This window comes from Rhagoletis zephyria, unplaced genomic scaffold (assembly GCF_001687245.7).
Source record: "Rhagoletis zephyria isolate East Lansing unplaced genomic scaffold, Rhagoletis_zephyria_1.1 Rzeph_scaffold_00923, whole genome shotgun sequence".
Lineage (NCBI taxonomy): Eukaryota > Metazoa > Arthropoda > Insecta > Diptera > Tephritidae > Rhagoletis > Rhagoletis zephyria.
This window is the reverse complement of record NW_016158007.1, coordinates 80220-103081: the sequence shown is the minus strand read 5'-3', so window position 1 is coordinate 103081 and position 22862 is coordinate 80220. Positions and strand designations below refer to the sequence as shown.

General features: G+C 37.4%; 1 protein-coding gene across 1 annotated transcript; it reads right to left on the bottom strand.

Moving 5' to 3' along the window:
- Positions 1–12292, bottom strand: Clk (circadian locomoter output cycles kaput protein Clock). The gene is made up of 7 exons (XM_017614909.1): positions 12255–12292; positions 3688–3836; positions 3292–3473; positions 3000–3216; positions 2580–2912; positions 1909–2489; positions 1–1845 (listed from the first exon to the last, which is right to left on the bottom strand). The coding sequence occupies exons 1-7, from the start codon at positions 12290–12292 to the stop codon at positions 226–228; spliced, it is 3120 nt and encodes a 1039-aa protein (XP_017470398.1). The 3' UTR covers positions 1–225.
- Between the last annotated feature and the right edge of the window lie 10570 nt (positions 12293–22862).

Genomic DNA, 22862 nt, shown 5'->3' with positions numbered 1-22862 from the left:
CTTCATAAATTGCACCATTTATGGGCATTGAAACGGGTCCAACTACAAAGTACTGGAGGAGGTGACCCGTTTTACCGCAGGAAATCCACAATACTGCTCATTTAAACTTTACCTTACTAAAATTGCTCACATCCCTATTTACAAAGCAGGCACACTCGCACATTCGCACCCAACTAAATATTTCTAGGCAACTACAAATAATCTAACTAAAACTAAAGCTTAAGGTTATTGACTATTTCTCGAGGACTGCGGCGAGTTGAAGAGGTTCTGCGACTGTTCCTGTGACATCTGGTAAGGCAATATTTCCAGATCGTTTGGTAATTGATTTGTGGTCACTTGATTGCCGAGCGCTTCGAATGGATTACTGGGAAAGAAATTGTTGGTACGCTGCTGCTGCTGGTGCTGTTGTTGGTGTGTTGCCAGCATTTGATGTTGCGCTGATTGCAGTGGCTGATTGCTGCCCATGAGTTTGTTGTCGATGCGATCGCCATGCGCCGAATCAGACCTATCGTCACTGATGCTCATCGGGAAGTTGAGTGTCGGGCTGGCATCGGTGGCCATTTGCATGTAGGTGAGCAGCGAGTCGTCATTCGAGGTTTGCGGTGGATTGGCACCGCTAATGAAATTCTGATTTAGCGTCGCCTGCTGTTGCTGTTGTCCACTACTGCTGCCCACCGTATTGATGTTGTTGTTGCGCTGATTAAGCGTCGACTGGGTGGTGTTGCTCATAGTTGGCAATGGCGATAGGTTGAAGAACGCGTCGATGTCATCGTGGCCAAATTGGGCCAGATCAGGTACACTGCGAGATAAGAGATTTAATTGCTGCTGTTGCTGGAGCTGCGACTGTGGCGCTTGTTGCTGCTGCTGGATTGCCGCGTGTTGCAGCTGAGCAGTTTGTTGTTGCTGACTCGGCTGCTGCTGCTGTTGCTGATGATGCAGATTGGTGGGCTGAAATGCGGACTGTTGCTGTTGCTGTTGCTGTTGCTGGTGATTGTGGTTATGCATTTGCTGCTGTTGTTGCTGCGGCAGGTGTTGCATAGTGTGTTGCTGCTGCGGATGTTGGTGCTGTTGTTGCTGTTGCTGTTGCATCAGCATTTGCTGACTTGTCGCGTCCTGCAGATGCTCGGAAGTATTCATCGTGAAGCCGAACTGATTAAATTGTTGCTCCATAGCGTTGCCGCTGGCAAAGTTGAAACTTCCGCGGTTGTTATTGGAGGGCGTATTATAATTCATTGGCAACATTGGCTGCAGTAGCTTGTAGCGCGCTAGCAGCAGCTGTTCGGAGACCATTCGCAGCTCGTCTTGCTGTTGCATAATCAGCTTCTGTAGCTCATCGTGTTTGCGCTGGAGCTGATCCTGCAGCTGCGTCTGGGTCGGTGTCATCACCACCGCACCCGAAATCATGTCGGCCTGATTCTGCAGCTGATCGAAAGCGTTATTCGGTGTCTGTGTTGCTGCTTTCCACGGCGTTGCGGTGTTCATATTAACGTTAATGGGCAGCGGAGATAGCACCGGAGCAACTGGAAACTGCGCTATTACCGGCTGCACCGGTATCGCGGCGAGGTACTGAGAGGGTTCCAGAAAAGTTGGTCCCACTATTTGTGAACTGGGAAGCGGGAAAGTGGGCTGCGTGAATTGGCAAGCGTTAGTCGTGACAATTTGCGCCTGCGCCATTGTATGCTGAGGCAGCATCGGCATGATCTTCGGTTGGCTTTGCGCTTGGCTCATTTGCAGCGCTGAGTTTTGCTGCGGCAGCGAATGTTGATTGACTGCGGCCAGCTGCTGTGCATGTGTTGTGCTCTGAGACATTTGCATGCCCGAGCTATGACCATGGCGTTGTCGACTCTGCGGAAATTTACTCATTATACTCTTATAAAATGCTATAGTAAAGACTGCCTGACCACTCACCGAACTCAAATGCGTCATAAGCGATTGCTTGCTAGTTACAGAATCCGCAGACATAGATGTCGAGTCAGATTCATTGCCAGGCCTGTGCGAAAAGTAACGTTTTCGTTTTGCCGTCGGCGAGATTCCAGTGGAGCTAATGTTACCATAGCTGGAGGCGGGACGCGATGTCTTCAAAGTGGTGGGCGTTATGCCAGTGGTTGAGGAGGAATTTGGCCATATCGGCGATGTGTCCAGCGTAGGCGAGGCTTCGTTCAACATGCTCAATATCACATTACCACTATCACTCGCGGACAGTGTGGAAGGATCCAGGCTTGGGTTGCTGGTCTCGAGGTCGCGCAGCGTCATAGTTGATGATTTGCTGGTGCTATTGTTGATCGACGAACTCTTGTCCATTTTTGTCCCATCCTTACTTTGTCGTATGACATCTGCGTAGCTAACCACTTTGTGTGTGCACACAACGTAGTCTGGCTTCGAGCTAAATTGATGGTACGACACATAGAACTCTGTCTGCAGCCATATCCATTGCTGTCCTTTGGTGAGGAATCGATAATAGCAGGACTTGCACTCGCCTTTCTGCATTACTGCTGAGTGAAATTGTGTTTTATATTTAGTTAGGATCGCGTTAATAGATATGCAGTGTGTATATGTACATATGTAGGTATATCACTTACACTCCTCATGGCATGTGACAATGCTTTCGAGATCATCGAAATGGTAGTAATCGTAGCCCGATGTGCCAAGCACCTCGAACGGCATGTAGCCAATAATGGGCGGCGCTCGATGATCGAGAAAGAGGAATTTCCATTCCATGCTATGCTTCGAGGTGAACTCGCTGCAAGTGGGATCGATCGCGGACATCTCACGTATCAGCTGGGGCGTCTGAATGCGGCCGGTGCCAACGAAAATCAGCTTCTTGTCTACCTCAGCACCGGGATTCATTTGAAAGATGCGCGGCAGCGAAAGCGTATTTTGTGCTTGTATGCTTTCCGGACTCACATCGTTTCCTGCATTGATGAAATATGGAAAATTTGTAAAAATCACGTAATAGACCCTATATTTCGGGTTCTTCAAAGATTGTAATTCATACTTACTAAAATAACCTACAAATTTGACTAACTCGTACGCATTGACGTCCACTTTGTCAATACCGCCACGCCTTAAATGCAAATAGAAGGTAATTTGATTCCTTGAGTTGATGTCAGTCTGTAGCGGCTCGATCACCGGTTTGGGATTTAAGAATATATTAAGCAGACTTTCGTGATCCATTTCGTAGGTTAAATCGAAAATGGTCATATTCACTAGGTCACTCTGCAAATAGATGTAGACACATGCAGGGATGCTTAAAAGATGCCTTAATCATTGAGCGGTAAAGTGATTACCTACCGGCAAGTAGCCCAAAAGTGGTGTAATACTTTCGGATGCATAGCATATGGAACCAATACCGCTAAACACTATAATGAAGCCATCCAGCGATTCCAGCATAAGATGCGTAAACTCGTCATTGGTCAGAAATGATGGCTTCCAGTCTTGCTGTATTTCGAAAACTTTCGAACGATCGGTAGCCTCTGCAAGAAAATGTCCGAAAATTTACTGGTTATATTATTTATGTATGTATGTAGTATGCACTATGGAGAAGAAATTTTAAGAGCCGTGGAGATTTAACTCTCATATGGAAGGTAGGCTTAAATTTTTGTACCTACTAAAAGCCGAGTGTTTGTTGTCGAATGTGTGAGTTAACTCTCCACTAAAGGCAAATTATATTTTATCTAAAATACTCACCGTTGTGATGCTTCAGAAATGCTATCGTCGACTTGAGTACGGTTGACTTATCCATTTTCCGATTTGATGTTGATATGAGCGCACTCAAATCATTCACTAGGGAGTTAAATTGATCTCGCCTCTTCTTCTCACTCAGGTTTCGAGATTTTCTGAAATATTAAATAATAACACTTAAGTGGAAAAGCATTATAACCATAGTGCCAAATAAGTAATCTACAAAATGTACAAATGAATTGTTGACATGTAATTTTTACGCAAAAAACGAAACCGACTTCAATTCTCATATAAAAACTTAAGATTATTTCTTGATTATCCGATGATCGGATTTAAACCAAATTAATATATGAGACCACCAGTAAGGTAACACCTTTCCTCTAAAAAAAGAATTATAGAAATCGGCTAACGTGGTCCGAAGTTATGCGGTAACATACATAAAAAAAAAATGTGAAATGGTTTGACACTTTAGTGAGGTTTTGAGGGCAGCTGATCCCTCCGTACATATAGAGGGCATTCGCAATGGGCAAATATGGCCAAAATTGACCTCAAGCAGATTACTTAAGCTTCATCAGTAATTGGTCTTCCCATTCGCAGGTCATTCGTACCTGTAGATATTGCAGGAAGGGCATTTCAAGTCCACTCTACGATCAGTTTAAGGGAGAAGGCGTTGCATTTAATGCACCCTAGGGCTCTCCAACACAAATACGCAAAGAAATGTGTAGAAAAGTTGCAACAGTTTAGGCAAAGATTCCGTAAATTTGTATATTCATGACCAAAACGATACCAGGAACTCTGTTTTAAGCTTAAGTTTTTTTAGTAGAGAAGAGGCGCGACTGGATAATATTCAGACTGATAACCACGCCGCAGTGCCGTAGATTAGGGATGCACAGCAGAGGTGCACGCCGTCGGCGTCGAGGGCAACTGCGAGCTCGCGAAAGGGCTAGGCGAGAGATGTGAGTTGTACAGAAATGGCAACGTATACATATTAACCACTACACACTTATTTTCGAGTAAAAATGAGAGTATGTGTGTATATGTACCTTTGCGACAACAGAGCCAGTGTGGCATCAGGACATCAGAAAAAGCCAGTTTTTTCCAAAACAAAAGCACCAAGTCTTAATTATCGTTTAATAATTTTTTTGATATAGTACATAAAGATTGTATATACGTATGTAGTTACACTCGTTTTTATCAATAATTTAATTTAAATAAAATTTATAACAACAAAAACCATATTTAATGTACCTATTCCTCACATTTTATTCAGTAAATGAATTCCATCTTAATGTCAAATAATCCTTACCCTTACTAATATCATAAATCCGAAAGTGTGTTTTGTTTGTTTGTTACGCTTTCACGCTTTAATCACTCAACCGATCACCATGAAACACTGGTGTCATTTAGCCCAACTTAAAATATAAGATAGATTTAATATCAATTGTACAAGGGGGCGTAGTACCTCCCATACAAACGGTATTTTTCATACTGCATATCGCAGGAAATATTTTTACGAGAGTACTGGAACATGGTATGGAGATATATAAAATCAAATTCAACTTTAATAAAGGGAATTATTTATTTGAAAATTATATTAAAAAATTTATGTTAAGAGGCTTAAAAATGGTGTAGTTTGAAAATATTTTGAAAAGTGTTGCCACCCGTTCGAAAAGTCAAATTTAAATTAATTATTAGCAGGCCATCTGAAAAATTAAAATATGGGTCTTAAACGAAATATTGTTAAGAAAATTTTAGATTGAACGTTTAGAATATTATTCGGGTGGTTTACTAGGATTGCCACCCGACTAAAAACTAAATTCATTAATTGTTTTTGTTATTTTATGGCCTTATAAAAATTATATTCAAACATTTTTATTGATCTTAAGGCCGTTTTTAATGAAAGACTTATTGTGGAAAAGCAACAATAATTTAAAAAAATGGTAGAAGTGATAGCTATTTTGGGAAATCACTACATTTCCTCATCAGTCTTCTTTCGGTAGGACTCGAACCGACGATCCCACTGACTCAGCCAGTTGCCTACGCACTGTGATAAGTTCGCATTGTGAATTCGTGTTGCCTTTTTCCACTATTTCATTTTTTAAGCCAACTAGAATCAAGAAACCTTAAGCAAATACTTCAAAGATGTATGATTTTTATAAATTAAAGAAGAAACTTTAAAATAATTCCTCCAAAAGGCCTTCTGAAGTACGTCCTATAAAAGCCCTTCCATGGGTAGCGAAAGAAGAAGCCCTTCAATTTTTGCCACTCCATACAAAAAAGAAAGGAGAAAGAAATATAGAGTGGAAGGCCTCTTGACTCTCACGAAGGCCTTTCGGAAGGGCTCCTAACTCCTGAAATTATCTACTGGGATATGTAGTTGGAATTATTAGTTTTTCCCGGAAATGCACGTCGCAGGTGCCATATAGCAAACGTGTCTTATTTAATAAGTTGATTGCACTTCAAGGCTCAGGCTAGTCTAACGCATTCCCTGGAGCTTTTTGCGGCCTCTGTACGACTTAACAACCATGCAGAGGTGGTAATTGATAGTTACCAATGGCCACAGTGCCTACCCACCATTTTTTGATCCAAGAGAGTTATTCAAAATAAATAAAAGAGCTGTGCGAGAACCTCAGCATTAAAATTTTCAAGGTGCTTCTGGCAGTTAATGGATCGGCGATCTTGAAAGAAACATTTTAAGCTATCACTGCGACAGCTGACGACCCTGAAAGAAATATTGACTGGCCACCAGTTGTAGGGTGTCTTGTACACGCGAGGCTAAAATACACGCACATGTGAATGTATGTATGTATGTATGTAGGTTTGAGTGTTGCCATTCACTCTTCATCGTCATATCCGCATATGTAATAATATATACTTAAGTACATATGTATGTGTATCTAGCAAAGGTATTTCATTTTATTAATAACTTAAGTTTATAACAACAGTCATCGCATGTATGGATGTACATATATGTATGTATGTATGTGTACCTATGTATTTACAAGAGCGCGCTTGACTAATCACAAACAAAAAGTTCTAACTAAATCGTTGCATATGTTTTCGTATTTGTTTACTTTTCAAAATTTGAAGTTACAAGCGTCACTCCCACGCTTATCCTTCTCCACATGCATAGCTGCACATACATACACATGCATTTGCACCCTGTACTAACTAAGTAGCTTTGTTGCCGCTGGTCGGTGTGTGTGCGTGCGATTTCAGGTGAAATGCCAAATGCGTGGCTATGATGTCTTTTGCATTTATTTCGCGCTACAATAAGTCGGGCGCTTGCTTGCATTTGACAGTTTGTGTCAAAATACATATAACATTTCTATACGGTTCGCATACTTGACATTACGCAATTGCGCAATTGCAATGCGCGGACAACCGTATCCAGCTGAAGGAGAGCTCTGCTTCCCATTCTTTTCGCGATGTGTTTTTTTTTTTTCTGTTTTTCTGTTTCGCTAAAGCAAGTTCCGATTGGTTACCTAGTGATATGCGTATTTTTTCTCTTGTTTCACAACTTAGTTCGTTTGTGATTATACGTACATACATACATACATACATCCCTAATACATACATACATAAATATTGTCAAATATTTGCAAACGCTGTATTTATTTGTATGTATGTACATTCAATTATGTAACTTAATTAAATCAGAGTAATTTGTTTTTACCAATCTCGTTCAACACCGTTTATCTACATATGTATGTATGTACATATGTATATTCGGTACTGTTAGGAGGTGTGAACTTTCTTTTCTATTTGAAATGGATATGCCATTTGTTTGATTTGCTCATTTTCCGTTTCGATATCTGATTGTATTAAAAACATTGCATAACCAAGATACCAACCGAAGGGGAGGGGGGCTCCTGTTGTCTATGGTCCGTGGTCAACCGGAGAGTATTACAGAGACGAGATAGCAAATTTTTCTGCCCACAAATTAAAGATGTATGTAAATGGTTATAATATTGCGGCTAACTATTTAATTGCATCGAAGTTTTGCCTTTGATTAATCGAACGAACGAAAATAAACCATCAAAAGTTGACTAATCTACTCACACAATAATGTATGAACCAAAGTTACGTTATCAAAACTTGGCACCCAGTTACATTACACTATGCGACAGTCAAAATCGGGATGGGATGAAACCAACGGGAAATGTTATATCGGTCAAAAACAAGTTATACGTGTCCCGGCGTTTCGCTGGGTTACGTCTAGGAATCGACATATATATATATAACTATCATATAGGGGAAATTGTCACCTTTGGTGGTATTTTTTTGACATAACTCGAGAACCACTAGTCCGATTTTGCTCAAACAAATTTAAAAAAAAATTAAAAATTACAATTCCTTTAATCTGTTCATATAACGTTTTTCTATATAATCAACAGCGAAACGCCGGGACACGTATAACTTCTTTTTTACCGATATAACTTTCCCCGGTAGTTTGAACCCTTTCCGATCACTGACCCTACCATTTGTCTCACAGCGTTATCAACCATCAAAGTGGCCACCCTGCTCTGTACATACTTAAAAATTGTACATATGTACATACAATTTTACAATTGGCGAATTTTTTACATGCCCGTGCTTTAAGCCGAATAGGAACTAGAAAAATCGGAACGCAGGTACATATTTTCGTTTCAATTCCCAAATGCGGTTTCGAGCAAAATATGCTCGACGAGCTTATAAATGAAAATGAACAACATTTATATGAATTCTTCGTTTTTCTTGCGAGCTGGAAACATGCCTTGTACGAATGGAAACTATCTATTAATACTTCTTTTAAAAAATCTACTAACTTCTACTATTTTTCGTATGTAAAATCTAGCACTATTCATTTTGTCGAAGTCCGTGCACTGATTGTAGTAGATAACAAGTCGTGTGCAACAGTTGCCGGAGCTGGTTTCAGTGTATAAAGTGCCAAGCAAAGACACTATTCGAGCAGCAGTGAGTAAAAAGTACTTATGAAGTCATGTAAAATTTATTTAAAAATTAATGTATGTTTACATATATGTAAATATAATCTCAATTAAAGCTCGCGTTTTAATCACCCCGTTTACACAGGCAAATTGCAGATTATTACCTGTCAAATATGATGAGTTTGTTATTCTCACATCTCAAGGAAAAGTTAAGTTGCTTCTCTGTGTCATCGTAATCACTTTTTCTGCTATATTAAGAAACTGAAATATATGTTAACTTAAAATTTGTTTAAAAATACCTTTACAAACCTCTTTTCCTTGCTAGCGTCCATTTGAGTTTACTTTTTCATTTGGAATTTCGCCTCTTCGCAAAAATAATCGATAAAACTAGGTTGGACACCGAAAAGTTATCGGTTTAATCTGAGACTATTTTATAATTACGGATTAACGAGGGAGTTAATGATGAGGATAATATATGTAAACCTAGTATTAGACTATCATGCATTTAATAGTTGCATTCCAGCAGCAGTGAGATTTGAAGGTTTTGCAGGATTTTGTCCGAAAAGCAGCAGCAATTTTCCTGTAACTAAAAGCACTTTTGTGAGAGTGAAATATGCTCAAACTCAGTTAGAATTTGCAGGATTTATTAGTCTAAAATTTTTCTTCTGCAAAATGAAGAGCAGTGTTGCATTCGCAAACAACAAGTCAAAGAGCTGAAGCAAATTGTAGCAACTATGTTTAGCAGAATAGAAGCCAATTGCTCCAAAATAACAAAATATGTTAAGAAATAAATACAATTTCGTGTGTAAGAATTTTGGCGCCTGTCTGAATAAATAAAAAAAAAAAAAAAATGTAAAATGTTTTTTCCAGCATTCCAGCAGTTTTTCATGTGAGAGATATTTTCCTTTTCGACGGTTCTACAAGATTTAGCGAGCGGATATCGTCTCCATCCAGAATCTAGAACGGGACACCATACAAAATGCTTTATTCCATAAATGGTCTAAGATTTCGGAGAACTGCCAGCACAATAGATCTAAAAAGGTCGCTTTTATTGCTTTTTCGGTAACCATAAAAAAAACTTAGTGGCAACCGTGGTCGTAAGTGTCTTATTGCTGAATGTGGTAAACTTGTTAGTCGGCAAAAAAAGGTTAAAGAGCTCGCAGGGTTTCATAATACTTATAGTAGTAGTTTTCTCACAGTTAAAGAATATTTTGTTGTGGTTACCAGCCCTATTAGTATCTACCTACAAACATATTTAAACTTTACGACGGACAGTGGTCGGAAAGGCCATATTTTACGTGAATAATTAGAAGGACTGTTACGTTTTTAATAAAACTGTGTGAACAAAATGCTATTGTCAAGCTAATTTCGAATATGCCATAGAATTTGAAAATGCCACTGCTTTGGTTTTTAAAACGCTTTCCGAAAACTACCTCTAAATGGTCTGCCCGGTGGTTTTACCCCTATTTTAAACACCTTCGATAGAAAGTTCAGTTAGACATAATGAGATAAACTTATATAGTCATATGTGGGCGATATCACGCCCATTTTCCAAAATTCCAAACAATGTTACTTCTTTTCAAGGCATTGTTGCCAGTATCAATTTTGATTAAATTAGCGACCTGAAATCTGGAAATATAGAGTATAGTTTCAAGCATTTCTGAAATTTACCGTGGCCGTAATTTTATTTCGATTTCAATAATTGTCAATGCTTTGCTTCTATGTGACAATCATAATAACCATACCGAGTTTGGTACAAATTGGTAGAACGGTTACCGAGATACATATAAGTAAGTATGTGATAATAAGTGGGCGGCGCCACGCTCACTTTCCAAAATTTTATCATGAACGTATTTCATCAAGCATCAATTTTGAATAAATTAGCTTTAGTATTTACTGATTTATCGAAGATTTCGTATTTCTCTGAATTACCGTTATGTGGGAGGTAGGCGTGGTTATTGCCCGATTTTGCCCATTTTCAACACCATCCGTCCTACGCTCGTAAGAAAAACATTTACCAAGTTTCGTTAAGATATCTCAATTTTTACTCGAGTTATCGTATGCACAGACGGACGGACGGACAGACAGTCACCGCTTAATCGATTTCTCTTTTCGTTCTGATCATTTATGTATACATTTGTCTATATATCTATCTCGATTCGTTTTGCCTCTTACAAACAACCGTTACGTGAATAAAGTTATAATACCCTTGTGCGCAAGTGCGCTCGGGAATAAAAAAAACACGAATTTTATTTCTAATTAAAGCTTGACAGTTGATAGTTGTTAATTGAACTCTCAATTTCTGTAAAATTAAGAAATTCTTTTTTAAAATACCACCTATTAAATTTTAATACAGGCTGATAACGTATATTATTTCTAATTGAAAGTTTGACAGCTCTGAAATAAGCTGTTAATTTCTGTAGAAATAAAGAAATTTTCCCAAAAATTAAATCTACTAGATTTTAGGACTCACTGATAATTCCACATTACTTTCAAACTCTTTCAGTTAACAACTCTCATTTTCTCTACAAATAGGAAAATCTCCAAAAAACTTTAAGTGACTTTCTTGCAGTTTAGTAATGCAATATTTTTGTATAGCAAAAGAACTGATTTATTTTAGTAAAAGGAATATAGTCAAGATGAATTTAAAATTACATTACAGAATACATTTTTAATAATCCTTCATATTTTAATGCACTATATATTATTTGGAACAAATGCTAAAGATGGGGTAGTGAAATATAAATGACATTCACTCTTTTTGGCGCCAGTATGCGCGGCTTTTCTCTACGTAGATCATTAACCCTTTGTTACCATTTTCTAAATAATTCATCTAAAAAAATCAAAACTAAATTTTTGACGACTATTTTGTTTAAAATAACTTAAAACTAAAAAAGGGCTGGGCGTGGTCTACGGCTCACTGAAATTTGTACGACATATCGCACAATGTTCGGGAAAGGAGTAGTTATGTGGCATTTTTGGTACATACACGGGTTTGCTTCTTCGGTCAAAAAAATCGCATTTTGAGCTAAAATTACATTTGTATTTGTGTAGATCTTTTATAGCATTAATTTTGACAAGATAAAAGATATGCACTTTTCGGCAAGAGACAGCACTAAAAAAATAAAAATAAAAAGTCTTCAAAAGTTGCAAGAAAATTTTACGATATATGGTACAAATGCCAGCAACGGGTTAAAAGAAAAGGCCCTTTGTATTGATTTTTGGTAAAGGAATGAAGGCCCAAGAAGGAACCGGTTTGAGTTCGTTGGACATTTATGAACAAGAATGGCTTTATTACGGATATTTTATCACAATTTTCAAATATGCCTTCAATGACTAAAACCCATTTCTTGTAAGATTTGTGAAAAATTTAAGAATCGAATTATAAAAGCTATAATGTTTATTTAACAATTTAAATGTCTTTTTGTATGCAATGTTTTTAAATTAAGTGAATTGTTTTTTTTCATAAATAATCATTAGCTAATACATATAGGAAAAATTGTAAATGTGTAATTGCAAATATAGTAACCGTCGTGCGCAAATAATAACAAACATATTCTTTTGCAAGGTGTTGAATAATACGATTACGAAGTGGAATTCATACATAGATGTATACATAAATATGTGCATATGTTGTCGACGTACCTTTTTGTGTCGTCCTTGTCGTCACTCTCGTCCTCCATTTTGAAATGCGTTAGGTAATCCAATTTTCAATATGGCAGCTAAACGAATGACGTTGCGTCAATGACGAACGCTATACACGATGTGACACGAAAAAAATTTCCACTGCCACGAATGCAAAATGCTGAATAATAGAATATCTCTTTTCACTTATTTCGATTTGGAAATACTTGAATTTTTCTAATTTGCGTGCGGTGCTATAGGACACTAAAGCTTCACAAATGCAAATTGCCTTTTTTACTTAATTTGTTGTTAATAGTTTCACTGCGTTTTACCTTTTTTTTTTTTTTTTTTTTATTTAGGAGAGTATTGAAACTCGCTGTGTTACCTAGTATGTAGGTATTCACGGCATTTTTGCAATATGTTTTGTTTTAACTTTTCACTATAGAATTTTTTTGTTTAAGTTATATCCACTTTGAAGAACAGCTCGAAATCGTTTATGGCGTACATTTTCTCCAAATTGCGCACAACTGCATGACAAACAAGAAAGGGTATTTTATAATTGTTGTTGTAACTTTGTAGAGATTTGTTAATTATTTCGCAATTTCGCTGCAAGCCAAAAGCAAAAATGTTGTAGAATTTAATAATCTCCTGATTTGCCTGTTTGATTATTTTTTAATTTTTTTTTTGCTACAATTAATGGTAACTATGTACTACCCGTTCGTTCACTTCGATTTTCTCGATCTCGATTTGCAGCGTCCCGTTATTTGTCCGAATGCAACAAGTGCAAAGCTAAATCTGGCCGGCTTTGATTCGAAGGATTTGGCAAAAAGTCGCTGGCCCAAGCACCGCCAAATACATTCAAGCAACCTCTCTCATTCCTCATCGAAAAATTGTCAACGTATTTGCCAATTCTCCTTTGCATGTCCAGATTGATCATTGCGGTGTGGCAAAGTCACCATTAAACACACGCATACATACATACATTTGTAGATAAAACAGCGCGCTTGTATGCGTACTGGATTTTTTATCCATTGTACCATGCTTCTATGCTTCTTCTAGCTGTCAACATTCCCTGTGCTTACCCGCCTGCAAGTATACTACGGTTGTGCAAATTACGTAAAACCAACTGACCAATGCGCATGCTCAGCTTTGTCATGCCATCTACCCGCTAGGAAATTGCTGTCCACCAAGCACCAATGAGTGCAGCAATGCAATTTCAACCCCTAACGATGGCTGCGAATACACCAGAAGTATAGAACGTTTAACACTTTTACACACACACACACATACGCTAGCAATAAACGCACACAGAGGAGTGTGAGTGGCGGCGGCCACCTCTGCACGCATATTATTACTTTGTATACGATTGATAAGCGTTGCTACCTGTGCGCGGCATGTGGCATGTGGCATGTGGCATGTCGCAAGTAGCAACCAGTTATCGGCGGCGCAGCTGCGAATACTCCAACTACACATGTCTAAGTACATATGTGTGTATGTGTGTATATGGAATTCTGCAGCCACTGCCATTCAATGAATATTGTGTATTTTGCGCTCAATTAGTTCGTTTGCAAAACGGTTAATGCGTGTACATAGGTGACAACAACAAAAACGCACACCCCCCCTCCCAACAAAATGGGCTTTGTTTGTGTGTGGCAAGTAGCAGCTGATGCTGCGTGCAAGTAGCCCTTAGCATGCTTAAATACATATGTGTGTGTGTAGGTGTGCGTATGCGTATTTCTAGCGCCAAGGTTATTCCGAGGCTAAATTTAGCAGCAAATTGCATAATTTCATTGAAGATTTTGGTTATCGAATGTCGTTTGATTTTTAAATAATATTTGTTGTATTTTTAATGTTCGATGGTGTATGTGGGACAGGGAAACAGTTGACTGTGTTGTAGTGCTCTGCATTTGTGAGTAGTCAGAAAATTTTGGTTGTTATTCCTTTAAACATTTGAAAAATATTTAACATTAAGGGCATACATTTACTAACTGGAATGAAGTCGATGGTAAAAAGTATGTCGAAGACGGTAATACTTAATTACACAAAGAATGGCATTCATTACTAGTAATTTTTAGCAAAAAAAAAACCGACTTCAACTCCCATATAAAAAAAAAATATATATATATATATCTCATGATCCGCTGATCGGTTCTTAACCAGATTAGTATGGGACCACCTCTGAGACACTACCTTTCCGATGAAAGAATTATCGAAATCGGTTGACNAAAAAAAAAAAAAAAAAAATATTCCGACGAACTGATAACCTCCTCCTTTTTTGGAAGTCGGTTAATAAAACAATTATAGTATTGCTTAGTTTTTATGAAAGCAAATTTACATACATACATACATATCGAAAATATAACTGCTTGTGGATGGTACCTACAGATTCAATGCAATTAATACCAAAACCTCTTATGTCTGTTTCATAGTTGAGAGAATATAATCATAAAGAACAAAAATATTTGCCTTAATTGGAGATTGTGTGCGGTAAACACTGAGGAGCAAAACTTTCAAAATGGGGATTTTATACATATGTATATTAAGAGTTTTTCATGTTAAATTTTTTTGTAAATTTCTGATAAAAATATTGTCCATACTTTAGCCCAAACCGTTTGAATAGGAGTTTTAAACACTAAACAAACCAGTAATTTTTAAGCATAAAAAACAATCGCTCCGACAAAAAAAACAATTATCGACACCTGAGTGGAAGATCTACCAATCTTGGTAGCCAGTTCGAAAACGCCCTACCTCAGAAATCTTTTCAAAAATGCCCTACTTCAGAATATAATTGAAGAACACCCTAACTTAAATGAAAATGTATTGAAAATGTGCTGAGATAAAGCGCTTTTGAACCCAATTCTGAGATAGAGCATTCTTCAGTAAAATTCTGAAATAGAGCGTTCTTGAAAAGATTTCTGAGATAGGACGTTTTCGAACTGGCTGCCGAGATAGGTCGATCTTCCACTTACGTGTCGATATGTATATACAAAAGGAGAAAAAACAACCTCCTCCTTTGTTTAAAAAGTTTTCAAATTTCATAAAATGTTCGAACTTTTTGATGGTCTGAATTTCTAAAATCGGGATAGCGCTTAGGCTAGGTTAAAGTGTCGCCCAAGGCAAGGGGGCGCACTTGGACAATTAGGAGAATGATAGAGATACATAGAACGAAAAACTGAACGGAGATCATTAATTTAGTTAGTTTAGAAATCTCGATTGCGACTAATTTGGATGCCTGAGAGCACAGGGTTAGTTAAGAAGCGCGAGCCGGAATGTCATCCTCCCAAAGACTGCACATTCTAATAGAAAGTGTTGAGATGATTCCACCTCATCCTCCTCTTTACAGCTGCTAAAGGAGTAATTTATTGAGATTCCTGGTATTACTGCGTCAACTTACATTTCTTAGTGATGTAAAAAACTGTGGTTGGGTAAATTTAGTAAGGATTGCAGTTTCTACTATACTTGTTGGGGATTCTATTTATGGGAGGTGAATGCCGTTTTTCTCGTGTGAAAGTTACTTACTGCCATTTTGATCGAATAATAAGCTGCAGCAGTCGTATCATTGTTAAGTGCGTTATTTAGAATCTCTCTGAGCGCATTTCATACTCCTCTAAATAAAAACAAAGTACGTAAATAGCAAAGTTAAAAATAGCAGTTCCAACTATTTTCTTTATACATAAATACATTTGTACGTTAATTATACCCACTATTTAAGCAATTAAATATTATTTAACAAAAAAAAATGCAGAATTACTGAAGATAATTATAAATTAATTACGTTTAGGCAAATTAAGCGAAGTAACTGAATTGGCAGGTGACTGTTAAAAAATAAGTAATTCCCCATAGCACTTGATTAATGGCGTTTTCTTTTCTACTGAAAAATGTTGCCTTCTCAGTGCCCTCCAGGCATAAATGCAAAGAAAAGGGCAATGAAAAGGCAAAATTTTTAATTGAAAACAAAACGCCATAAGTAAGAATGCAAGTACGAATATGCATTTGCAATTGCATTCTGATTTATTGTTGTCACATACATATCTACATATTTTTATTTCTCTAAAGGCAGCAATCAAAGATGGTATCAGTTTTTCCAGTGAATTCTATAATTGCTATACCAAGATGTGTTGAAAATTAATCTTAAATATTAGTTAGCATTTAAGCGGCTTTAATGATATACGGATTGACATCGATGTTCGAATACAATAAATGGTGGAGGATAATATTATAGATTTTGACGTCTTTCAGATTTGAGTTTTTCTGTTTAAAACAGCAAGAGCTGCGGGTGTGGCAGTGCGTCAACCTTTACGATTTTCCACATTTCTTGATCGCGGAGTGCAGAATAGAGCACAGCGGATCTGTGGGTACGTTTAAGATTGTATGCCATTTTTGTGTCGTGCTACGACTCATATAATATGGGTTGAATAATAAGAAATAATGCTCTAAACGACACCAACAAACGATTTCTCGTCTTGGATGTGGGTTCAGCCTTAGATAGCGGCCTTCGATATTTTATTTTTGATTGCTGATGCTTCCGACAGGGTAGGATTACGATGTACATAGTATTTTGGAATAAATTTCCATCACCACGGTAACCAAAAGTGACACTGAAATTAAAATGCCACTACTCCGAAACCGGTTTGTCTAAAATGAAAAACTGACAAGAGATGACGGAAATTCCTTCAAAAAGAATGTATCAAAGGTGAATAGTGTCTCCATGCACCTCTCAGTAGATCTGATTTGGGATCCTGGTCACCGAATTTTCCCTGGAAATGATGGCCCTCATATGGCTATCCTGTGCAAAGCTTTTTGGTATGAAATTAAAGTCTAATAAATAGCTGCCTTGTTCTTTAGTTCGCCAATAAGTAGCAGCAGCAGGTCTGCTACCCAACTACGGCGATCCCATTCATGATTCAAACTCGATTTTGTTTCTTATATATACGCAGTTTCTTGGTTGGCATAGTGTACACAACTATTTATATGGAATACATCATTGGCAACGATTTCTTGTTAAAGCGCAAGTATTTGTTTGCTTCGGTTTACATACATATGCATTTCTCCATTTGATCAGTTTTCTTTGAAAATACTTCGGCAATGTGTTAATACTTTAACGTAAAGAACAAAAGTTGAGTAAAAGGCCAATTCAAACAGTTGATATGCCAAAAGTTATTCCCGTTACATAACGCATGCAAAATATTTCTGTAGCAGCCGTGCGTCTGTTGCAACACAGTCTGGCTTCTTCACTTTGGCCACCAATTTGCCACTTTATGTTGCTTTTATTTAGCTTGAAAATTTTCTTGGGCAACATCTTCGTTGCGTCTTGAAAAATCGCAACTGCCACACAAATCGCCATACATGTGTATGAATGTTTATGTATGGAGAACGCTTTGACTTGTAATTTTCCATGCATACCTCAAAAGGTGTTTAATTGCAACACGAAATGGCTTCCTTCAACAACTTGGCACGCTTCAGACGCATTCAGAGGAAAGTTGCCAAACGAGAAAGTTATTATTTTTTGCATTTCTGTAACAGGAAGAGTACGAATTGTATGCAAATACATACATACATACTCACTTACATACGTACGTACATACATATAAAAAGTTTTCATTCGCCTGCGACATTGTGAGGCATCAGCGACAATCGAATGGCAAATAAATTCGCGAGCATAAAAAATGGCAACTGAAATAGCGAAAGTCACTTGGAATGCTTCCACTGCCTTGCATTTATTGTTATTTCATATACATACATAAATGTGGTAGTTATGGATTCGGTTGGCTTTTAAGCCAATTTGTGGCTGCACGGACGATTTCACTTTAATTAAAATAAATGAAACGATTTAAAATTTCATTGAACCGTTTTGACGGCGGCGCTTTGTGAGTAGCGAAATGTCAATGTGATTAATGTAGCTTTGATGTGATGGGCATAATGCCAGAGGATAAAACAACAAATGTACATATAAACATACGAAATGCATATATGGAGCTTATTATGTAAATATGTACATAGTTAGTGGCTTACAGGTAAACAGATGTTAGCTCGTAAGGGCAGTGGCAATTAACATTCGGATTAAAATAGCGACAATGTTTTGCAAATTTGCAATTTCCATGCGGATGTTTGTTGTAGAAGCGGTACGGCTTAAGCACTTGCTTAAACTCAATCTATTCGTGTGTATACACGTATCCATATGTATCTATGTACATGTATGTGAGTACGAGTGCATACCATGGGAATCAATCCCTGCACACACAAAAATCAAAGATGTTAAGGCAGCAGTTAACGAATTGTAATTTCCTCAGTGTTAAATTATATTCCGAACATCAAAGTCGTAATGGAGCGAAGAGTATGAAATGACCGACCGTTGTGGCTGCGGTGTTGCTGAAGTGTTGCTTGGTTAACCGAGTTTGTTGTGAAGTGGTTGGGTGGGTGTTTAATTGGCTAAACGAAAGCAGCTTAAGTTACCTTTTGGCCTGTCCACACGAATCGCCTGCGATGGAATGTATATAGATATGTAGCATTTACTTAAGCTCATTTCAAGTCCTGCTTTAAGCGTTCAGCACGCATATTTCATGGAAATAAATGGATAACTTTTGCCAAGTATAACTAAATATAAAAGGGGATTTTTGCCTGATATTTATTGAGCAATTGCCTGATTATTATTTATAAAAATTAGATAAGTCGGGATATTTTAGGGATATTTCTAGAACTCGTTTGCTTCTTCTGCGAATTTTTTTCGGATTAGTTGAATCTTAAAGTGTCAAACAGACGATTCTTTAATAGTTTGCGGAAGTAAAATTTCATCTGACTGGGAATTTCATATAGCTGAAATTAACGCGGCGAAGAAGGTTTCATATACTTAGAGTCTTCTGCGAAAGTGTAGAAGGGTGTCACAAATCCTCAGCAAAGAGACTAGGCAGGAAATTTAACTGTTAGCAGTTAACCTGGATAATCATTGCCTGAAATGGACGATGAACTCGGTCAAACCCTTCACGCCCTAGGACCGGAAGGTATCTTACCTGCACGGTGGCAAAAGACTGCTGAGTTGTCGTGTGGGAGACTGGCTATCACATACGCGAATTGCGCGAGCGGTGGATATTTCCTTAGAGGTCGAATGGTCGTTACCATGCTTACAATTAAGGAAAGTCTGCGAAGACCACTATGTACAATTTGAGTTAGAAGTCTTCATATATAATTTACAGTTGGTATGCTCATATAAAACTTCCTCTGCGAGAGAACTATCGCGGATGGGTGAGGACTGCTCTTAATAAATGTGAACAGGGGTGCCCTGCTAGCTGTAGATATTGGTCAAAAACGAATCGTTAGAACAGCTAACGAAAACAGACTGTGAGTTGATTCCATAGACAGCCAACCTGGAGCTTATGGTTAAGTCTTATATTACACCGATCACAGCGTCTTCGAAATCTCTCCATACATTTTTTTCCATACCCATTTCCGTACTGGTGAAGGATTGATGAAAGGTTTGGAACATCCAGTTGATATTTCCAGACTTAAGTAGCATTTCATCCCGAAGGGACTTAAATTGAAGTAACAGTAGACAGCAATCTGGTCAAGAATATGGCGCGAGTATGGGAGGTAAGAAACTATTTCTATTGCCAAGCGGCAATTGAGACCATGAATTCACTGATTGAGTAAAGATTTAGTGACCTTCCACTCGATTGCGTCCGAAAATTTTTTAACTAGATTTTCATATGCACAAGGCCAATGATATCACCGGACAGAGAACGGGTGGAGGCGCTATTAACCAGCTATGGTTCAGTGTTGGACAGACGAGCCTTATTTTAGTTCAACGAAGTCTAGGCGAAAACTATGGATATGCGGAATTGCAAGGTCTTTCTTCCCTGTACTTGCAAAGTGGTGGGGTTCTGGCAAGTCCTTCCTACTGCCGAAGTTCCTTAGATGTTGTTGATTTGGAATCACTTCAACACTTTCTACTAGCCTGTCCAGTTTTCGCGACTGAGAAGTTTTTTTAAGGTAAATATTTATAAAAAGAAATACTTTTTAGTAACAATAAACAATCATTTTCGAGGGCTATTTAGTCCTTCATAAATAGCAATACACAATTCAAGCTATTTATTTTATATATCGAACACCGTCTTCAAAAGAGTCACAACTCGAAATTTGGCATTTTTAAAATTATGCGCCAAAAATGTACACAGAACTTTTATTTACCTTTCAGCAAAATATGGAGAAATTTTTTGTTATAATTCGTTATAAAATAACCTAAGGGAAAATCGCCTTTGCCCACCCATATGATTAGCATGTGCTACGAAATAGTTTTTCGCATTTTCTGATGAACGTATTATTTTGAGTTGTGACTCTTTTGAAGACGGTGTGCGATATTATCGGCTAAAGACACAAAAGACTCCGTAAGTAAACCGTTATGTATGTATGCATGCACCTACATACATATATGATAACCTGAATTAATAATAAACCTAAAGAACACTAAAGTCCGTTTATTCGAGCCAACAGTGCTACGTACTTATATTAAGATATTAATAAATATTTGAGTTACTATTGCAAATTTATGTGTAGTAAACTTTGAGTGAAACCCCATCTGTATGAATTACACAATTCTCGTTCGGCCTATTCGGCGAATATCATTTATAACGCCGCTGTGTGCGGTTGTCTCATACGTTCTCCTAGTTTTTTTTTCATAACTTTTTTTTTCGCCAGTATTCGATAGCAATGAACTTGACCGTGCTAAGTCACATCTAAACGTTAGACGCTTCCATGCGGTTCGTCAACTGCGTTCATTTTCCTTTTATTGTTGCAGGTACTGTTACTATTTCACTTGCAATTGCAGTCGCGTCTCATTTACAAAGCTCGAACACTTTTTTCCATCGTTTTACTTCTTCTTTTTTGCTCTACGTTCGCTAATTGGAAAACAAGCTTAACTAAGGAGAAGAAGAAGAAGCAAACAAAAATAGAGGCATAAGCTCTTGTGGCTATTGTTATTGCCATAATTGCAACATGTGCGACATAGAAATACTACATACATGCAGTTATATTATATACAAACAATCGCATTACAACTAAAATAAAATAAATAGTAGAGGGGTGGTGTAGGCAAACAAACAAAAGCTCGCCGGTGCGACGCGTGCATTCACTTCGTTGTGCTCCACTGTCAAACGATCGTTGACTGTTTTAGTCGTCGGTCGGTAACAGATAGTTTGCGGCATAATGCAGTCAGTACCTATTCCGTTCAAGTGTCAACAAAGCTCAGCTATTAAATAATATTTCTGATTAGATCTTCTGGTGTGTTTGTAAATATGTATTACACTACACTTATGACAAATCTCTCTCTGTAAGCCAATAGTGGTGTAAGTGAGCTGTGTAATGCTCTCTTTCACTCACTTAAAAAATTTTTTTTTATTCTAAAATGTAAATAAACAAACATCAAGTGCTTTATTAAAGTACTAACACAAGCATTACAATGCAATCAAATAACCATTCTCATCTGAAAATTAAGAAGAGGGCAGGGGTGTGTACAAACATATGGGTGCTGGGTAACAGTTGACTCTATACAAATTGTAAATTTCAAAAAAGTTCGAGAATGCTTTAATTTCAATTAACTTATTCCTACTTAATTAAGTTTTAAGCGATTGCAATAATTTTTTACTACTTAAATATGACTAAACTAAAATGAAATTAGTTTAACATTACAATAAAAAATAAAATAAAATACGATAGTGGCAGTATCATCATTTCTTGAACAATCATTTAGGGAACCTTCTCGGAGTAAAATACACCTTAAATAATAATAATAATAGATTGGCGCTTACACATATGTTAGTGTTTGGCCGAGCTTCTCCTTCAACATGTGGCGTGCGCCTTTATATTGTCACACAAAGCGGAGGGACCTACAGTTTAACGCCGACTCCGAACGGCGATTGTATTTTTATGAGAAGCTATTTTTTATGGCAGAAATACACTCGGAGGTTTGCCATTGCCTACCAGGGGACGACCACTGTTAAGAAAAAAACTTTTTCTAATTTATTTGCGATGTTGCTTTGACCAGGGCTTGAACCGAGGTGCTGATGAGTGAAAGCGCGCACTGCTTACCACTACACCACAGCGGCCGACGATACACCTTAAATATCATGTTTTAATTAGATTGCAAACGGAAATGGTGCAACGGAAATGGTTGGAGCTGAAACAAGTGCTTCTCGTGTGTATACATATGGTATTAATTTAACAAAAATTTGCTAATAAAATAAAGGTAATTAAAGAAGAAAGTATAATGAGAGAGACAAAGAGACTCAATATCGGAACTATTTTAGGGTTTTAGAGATTTTCGCGATCCTCGGGACTTATCGATAAAATAATCGATATTTTTATCGGTTTTGTTATCGATGGTTTTAACGATTTTTTATCGAAAATTTTACCGATATTGTTATCAATTTCGCTATCGATATTTTCGGAGATTATCCATATAATAATCGATATTTTATCGAGTTTTGTTGTCAATTGGTTATCCATTTTGTAATCAATATTTTTAACTGTTTTGTTAGCTACATTTTTTATCGGTTTTGTTATCAATATTTTTTTCGGTTTTGGTATCGATATTTATCGATTTTGTTATGGATGTTTTTATCGATTTTTCATGGATATTTT